The 7,500-nt window shown below is 41.1% G+C and overlaps 1 protein-coding gene across 1 annotated transcript in view; it reads right to left on the bottom strand.

The window, feature by feature from the left end:
* Nucleotides 1-90: 90 nt before the first annotated feature.
* LOC101856273 (protocadherin-11 X-linked) overlaps nt 91-7,500 on the bottom strand; it is a gene marked incomplete in the record, with an annotated part of 20,495 nt that continues 13,085 nt past the window's right edge. Inside the window, 1 exon segment of the mRNA XM_013084258.2 lies at nt 91-2,320. Within this exon segment, the coding sequence (XP_012939712.1) occupies nt 1,608-2,320 (713 nt within the window).

Consider the following 7,500-nt stretch of genomic DNA (forward strand, 5'->3'; position numbering starts at 1 on the left):
TATATATATATATATATATATATATATATATATATATATATATATATATATATATATAACTGGATTTTTCCTCAAAATGTTACTAAAATGCAGGGTGTCACCTGCACATTCTTTCAAAGGATTAACTTCCAGAGAATTGAAAAGCTTTAAAGCCAATGTTGTTGTTGTTCTTGAAATCTAAACCTTGGGCTATTTCCCTTGGTTCAGGGGGAAGGCAGAAACATGAAAACTATTTATGCCCTGTGTGCTCGATTAAGCAGACAGTAATGGAAATATAACTCCAGACGGGCATTGGGAGTGCACAAAAGAAGATAACTGAAACATCGTTGATCAGTACGTATCGCAGAATCATACAATTGTTTTGTTTGTTTGTAGTCTTTTTTTGCACGAGAACAAAAGTTAAAGTGTCCTTAATAGGATTAAGACAGATAGACAGGTGCAATGAGCATACAGAATGAAAGACAGAGTCATGTTAGCAGCTAGAAAAAAGGAGAGTAATGAGATAGGTAGATAGTTAGGTGGGTAGGTAAATAGATATCAGGTTCTTTTTTGTTTATCTTGTATTTGAAAAATCGTGGGCGCAAAAGAAAGCTGTTTGCCTGTTTGTTTTTGTTTGTTTGTTTGTTTGCTTGCTTGTTTGTTTGTTTGTTTGAGTAAACAAATACACATCAGCACAATTAAAGTAGGGTAAAAGTAAGATAGACACATAGAAACAACAGAGGGAAGGAAAAGAGCTAAAATCTACCAGTGGCCCGCTCACTACCACTGGAGCTCATGGATAAGCAATTAGTCCACCTCATCTGGTACGTTTGTGAGATTTTTTTCAAAGAAGGGCGTAATAGGAGCCCTCTGCTAAAGACGTTGGGAAACGCATGAATTCTATTCAAGTAATGTGGCATGTATGTCTCTCTGATTTCACAGCAAAGCGTCTGACACTATTCTGGCACCAAAAATCCGCTCAAGTAGACAAGTCTCGCATCTCTCAGCTTTTATTTTCCATCAACGTATCGTTTAAGCTGGAGCAACGTGTGGCTCTGGAGTCTTATTGCGACTGCAAATTTTTCATGCCCCTATCAACACACCTTGGGAGGCTTGCAGCTTTGTTCCTGCCTGTCAGGGCCAACCCGAGCTAAATGGGATATAACTTCCAAGAAGAACGAGCGAGTTGTCCGGTCAAATTAATTTCCCCGTACGGAAAATCATAATCATGTCTTTAGAGTGTGATGGGGAAACGCCTAACCGTTACACAACAGGCACCGGTGCTGTTGCTTTCTTGTAACAGAAACTGAGGCACAATCCGGCAAACGTACGGAGAAACTCGATGAAAAACGTCCCCACCTGAGAATAAAACTCCCGTCTTTCTTTGAATATATGGTGTTTTTTCCCCCCCCATCGACACAATTCAGATCTTTAAGGAGGCAGGCCTCGACCCAGGCTGAGAGGGAAACAACGTCAGAGCAGAAAGACCGACATACTCGATGAAACAATTTTCCCTAAACGGGAATCGAACTTGGGTCTCCTGCGTACGACGGAGAAGCGCTTAACCGCTACACCACAGGCGCTGGCTGTGCTTCTCAGTGTCTGGTACTAAAATTTTATAATGTCATCTACACAACAACATCCTTCACTTCGTCGAAAAACAGCTTGTCAATTTCGTCACAGAGTTCCTGGGGGTCGACGGTATAGCTACCGGAAGTGGTAGTGTCCCCGTCCCACCTGTCCGCACTATCAATACACGAGTTTGAATTTGAGCGCTGTGACGCGAAGGAACGAGCACTGTTCATGTCCATGTATTCCTCGTCACGATTGGACGCACCCATGAGTTGACTTCCAGGATTGGGTAACAGATTGTCGGACAGCATTCGATTTCTATGACGTTCCAGCTCCTGATTGGACGGATTAGAGCGCCGCCCACTATTTCTGATTGCGTTGCTGTTGTTGTTTGAAAGTTTCACGTAACTTCCATCGTCGTCAGAAAGCAAGTTTGGCGCGAACCTCGATGTAGACGAGGGGGGCATGCTGAGGCCTCCGGATTTCGAAGCCCCGTGATGTGGGGGAAGCGGCGGACGCCCCGATGAACCTGGCGGGGATGTCATGGGCGACAGGAATGAGCCGAAGCTCAGAGGGTCGGGTCGAATGTTCTGGAAATGTACGCTTTTGTGTGGGCTGCGTCCGCTGCCGAGACGTGCGCTGGTGTTGGCGTTGCTGTTGTTGCTGTGCCCGCTTAGGTTGACGGGTTTGCTGAGGCCTGTGTTCCCGCTGAGGCTTAGGTTGTTGTGGGCGGCGTTGAAGCCACGCTGGGAGGCGAAAGACGTGTCCCCTGGAAAGAAATAAGAAGACAACACGGTTTAGTTTTATTTTTTAAATGCAGTTGGAGTTTTACGACATTTGCAGCACATACAGGTCACACAAGTGCTGAGGATAACACAAATAAAAAATAAAAACGACAGATGTTTCATACACCAAACCATACCAGAGCACCAGCTAACCACCCACTTTTTTTGGTTACAAGTCTTAAACAACCCATATATTTGAAAGAGACGCCAGCTCCTATCAAGCCAATTACAACACTACAGTGCCGTCAAAAATTCGTGACGTAGCTTGTCAAATTTCTTCAACTATTGAACATAGACTCTCCAGCTTTTGCAATGACTTGTACCAATTTGTCTTAACAGATCGATATTTTCGTAAACACCTGACAGCTATGTTCTAGAATTTGTAGAACGCACGTTTTGAGAACCTTAAGTGCAAAAACAGGGTTCACTTTAAAATCAATTTCTTGCAAAAAGTTGTGTCAAGAAAAATTGTCATTGGTGAGTTGTGACGTTGGCCATATGCGCATGCAAAATGTGTGTGCGAAGCAGGAAGTGCTGTGAGCAATCTAATTTTTCAGATAACTGAGATTTATAGTACTTTATACAAATTTATGAAGTAAAAATTTTTAATCTAGCCTAAAAAATGCTGTGGGAAAATATGATTAAGTTAGGACAAATTGATACAAACCGCTGTGCAAAGTATGGGGGGGGGGGGATTAAATCACCCATTAAAGAGATATGTGAGGATAAGCTGCACCACGTATTTTTGACAGTAGGAATAACTATGAAATACACACACCACACGTACGCGTGCTTCAGACAGACACCAAAAAGAAACCCGTCGTGTAACCAAGCCATTCTGCTATTGTGTCGTGTGAACGATTACGTCTCAAAGAAAACAACAGCAACATTATAACTGCACCGATAATGCAGTGCCAACCCCAGGTTTCAATTTTGAGTTATGAGAGTGGGGTCGCCGCTCGCCATCGATCATCAGGACAAAATCTTATCTCATCTGATCGAATAATGATGACAAAGCGCGCAGGCGCGTGAGAAAGAGGATAGCTAAAATCCTTAACACTTTACTGGATATGATCGACAGCCCGCCCCCCCCCTTCCCGGTTTCCCATAAAAAAAAACAAAATACAAAAGCAAAACTAAAGAAAAACCCAAACAAACATAAATGTCTTTTAGCTGCTTTGTAAACGCTAGAAAATCGGGGGTTCCAGAACGCTGCTCAGCTATGCACTATGTATAGTGCGGGTCAAAAATGCGTTACGCAACTTGTCCTCAAATATCTCTTTAACAGGGGAATCAATGTCACCCATACTTTGCATATCAATTTGTATCGATTTGTCTTAACTTAATCATATTTTTCCACAACAACTGATCTCGATTAAAAAACTTTTCCTCATAAATGTTTATGAAATACAATAAATCTCCATCACGCGGAAACTGGGATTGTTCACAGCTCTTCTCGCTTCTTGCACACATTTTGCATACGCATAATATGGCCTAGCTCTCAGCTTGCGAATGACACTTTTCAGTGGCAAAACTTCTCATAGAAATTAAAAAATTGATAACGAACACATTTTTTGTGCACGACAGGTTCTCTAAACATACGTTCAATAAACATAACGTTGCAATTAGAAAAGAATGACAGACTTGCTTTCAATTTTAAAAGCAATATTGCCCGAGCTGTAAACTTTTAAAAATCTGTAGAAACCATCGACAGGGATTTTTAAAATTAATATTTATTCAGGAATTTTTTTAGAATACAGTTTGCAGGAGTTTGAAAAATAATATTCACCTGTTATAAGACAAATTGACATAAGTCATAGTGCAAAAATTTGTAGAATCTATGTTCGATAGTTACAGAGATATTTGACAATACATTGCTCCATGCATTTTTGACCGCACTATAAGCGTTCAGTATTTTATAGTCATTGTTTTTTTTTTCATTTGTTTATTTGTCGAAGTCAATGCTTGCCACCCTGAGAGGTATCGCCCATAAGTGGGCGATTTGGTCATTTTGGTGGAAGGGACATTAGACACGAAAGTGGCACGTATTAACAAATTTATATTGTTGTTCAACTGTTGTTACTCATTTTTTAATTCTAATAGAAGTTTTTTACCCCCCAATCAACACAATTTAGATCATTTCGGAGGCGAGCATCTTCTCAGCCTGGTCAGAACCAACCATTACTGAAAGGGATACGACGTCTTGGCAGAAAGTCCGGTGCTGTTGTTTCCTCTACAAGAAAACTGAGACGTTCTATCACCTGTACGTCTTTGTCGGCGCCATAATGTTAGAAACATTTCTAAAAATAATAACGAATCAACCCGTGTCATCCTCAGAAGAAGCGCCAATCCTGTATCACCACAGACCGACAAGTGAGTACAAGCATGCGTCCCCCCACGGGACCTATCCTTGGCTCCGACACTGAACATTAAAGTGTCATGCGTTATCTGTGAGACTGACCAGACTGCCAGAAGAGACTGAAGTCTGATGGAGAGCTACGAATTAGATGAGGTGGCTGTGGTAGTGGCGGTGGCATCTGTCATTGGTGAAAACACAGCTCATTGCTTGTCATACCCTCGCTTACAGATTACATAGTAATTTGTTCAAAGTGGGTTGAGTTGCAAGCTCGATAAAGAGTGTGATAGAATTAAGTATAACTTTGCATCGAAAGCCTTCAACGAACTGACCTACATATTCGGATGCCCCCTTACCATCTCTTCTTCTTCTGTCTGTCTGTCTGTCTGTCTGTTTGTCTATCTGTCAGACACACACTCTCTAGCAGCTCTTCTCTCTCTCTCTCTCTCTCTCTCTCTCTCTCTCTCTCTCTCTCTCTCTCTCTCTCTAACTCTCCCTTTTGTCCCTCCCCCCTTCTCTCCTCATGCTCCCCTCCATCCTCTGATTTCCTCTCCATTTGTTTCTGTATAATTGTATTTCAATCGTTCGTACGATATTATTATAACCAGCACCTCATTTTCTTCGACAGCTTTCAGAAGACATTCATGCTCCACTAAAACTCAGCCGACCAATAAATGAGCAACAGTCTGCACACCCCCTCCTCCTCCTCTGTCTCTCTCTCTCTCTCTCTCTCTCTCTCTCTCTCTCTCTCTCTCTCTCTCTGTCCAGCCCATCCCCCAAAGACCACTCAAGAGCAGAAACTGCTCACACCGTCATGGACGGATCGTATCGACTGCAACCTTCCCAACTGGAGTAATTAATCACCCGCAGCAGAAGGCGATAGCAGATAAGGAATACTATCCCCTGGGAGAACGGTAATCAAAGACGGCATTTGTTTCGTTTTGTCAATTTCGTCGACAAGAAACGATTTCAGATTCCTTTAAGTCTGATTGAAATCAAAATACGATTAATCAATCGTTTATTTCATGCTAAAGCAAGGACATGGTCGCAATAATAACTCAAATGCTGAAGAAAAAAGCACCCAGCATTGAAAGGTACGTTGGCACTTTGCTGAGACATAAAGTTATAAAGTTTAGGGTCCTTATAAATTCAACCCAACAATCCCTCTTAACGATTAAAGAAAACAAATAAACAAACCAACTGAGCCAAAACCTTTTTTTTTTTTAAATGTAATAGCTCTGTGACAAAAGTATAGTAAAATAAATGAAAAGGTGAACAGAAAATTGTTCTAACACATCGCTTGGCTTTGAATGCCATAACAATTATCTTTTGGTGGAGGTGATTTCCAAAATGTTCCATTCATTCATTCACTCATTTATTTAGTTCTGTGGCAGCGAAATAGACTAACAATGAAGGTGCTGTTACAAGAGTCGAATTACCATTATGTCTGTGGAAATCTCCAGTAAAGCAGAAATTCCCGGCACGCTTTCCCCTTGAGAACATTAATAGAAAACAACATGCAGTCAATACGCGCCCCCGAAGTCATGGCGAGAGCGGCCAACGCCCTCTATCCTGGAAAATTCATGCACCGTTATCGTGGAATTGCCCCTAAAGACCGCGAGCTTAAGGTCTTCGCTTTCCCCGGGAGAGCACTACTGTGCACCACCTGTTTTATATTGCCATGATATTGTTATCTTTACTACTTTGTTTTATACATACGAGTAAGGATGGTGTTTCGCCCTTAACTCGGTGGCAGAATGAAGATGAAAATGGGGGGGGGGGGGGGGGGGAGATTTAAGTGAAAAAGGGAGAGGCTAAACTGAACAAGGTCATGTATCTTTTATAAGAATTTTATACATGTACTTTCAAATAAATCCTGAATGTTCGGTATTACATGTTTCTATTTAATCTTTTCTTGATTTTTTCCATATATTTCTCTCACTTTGTAAGTCTTCCTCATTTTTTCATTGCAGTGAACTTGAAGAAAATGGTAGAAGAAAAAGCAAAGCACATTGCTCGTTTAATAGGTAAACGGATACAAAAGAAATGGCTGCCAGAAAGAAACCATCGCATCCTTAGCATTCTCAAAATCTTATCAGCCACTTCTTATAATGAAAGAAAAAAAAAAGCCCACAGAGGTGAGTGACAGAAATACTGCCCATGTGTCCAGAGGGGTAAGCTTTTCTAATCTTGACAGGAACCACACAACGGCTTGGACCAAGGGAAAAGCTGGATGGTATTGCTTTGAATTAAAGGTACTGGTGTATTATATAGGTCAAAAGCCTTCACAAGCTGACCAACCATGGCACTCTCAAGTCTTGTGAGAGTTTCTCGTCCTTGTGGGTACTCAAAGTAAAGGTTACCACGAATATCTGGAAGTTAGGCATTTCTAGAGAGGTTTTCTGTAAAACTATGAGAAGCAGATTGAAATACATGTACTTACGATTAAAAGATCTCTGACATCATTTACAAGCAATTAAGAATAATTATCGATATAACTGAACTATATGCGAAAAGCAAATTCAATACCGGCACTAATTGAAAGCATAAAGTTCCCAAAGCACACTGCGTTTTAAGAACGCATCAGTCGATTGAAGTGACTATTAAGTTAAAACTTTAAATTTTCATGGCCAAGCACAGACGTTGTCTTGAAAACAAATTAACAAATAGGAAAATTATAAGCGCTACAGAAAGAAGCAAAACATCCTTATATTCTGGGAAAAGTTCCAAGACATTCGTTGTTTAAACTTTCAGCTCTCTCTCTTTCCCCAAGTGACACTACAAAGTTATCTTGCCTCACTCAGTCAG

This window comes from Aplysia californica, unplaced genomic scaffold, assembly GCF_000002075.1.
Source record: "Aplysia californica isolate F4 #8 unplaced genomic scaffold, AplCal3.0 scaffold00281, whole genome shotgun sequence".
NCBI lineage: Eukaryota > Metazoa > Mollusca > Gastropoda > Aplysiida > Aplysiidae > Aplysia > Aplysia californica.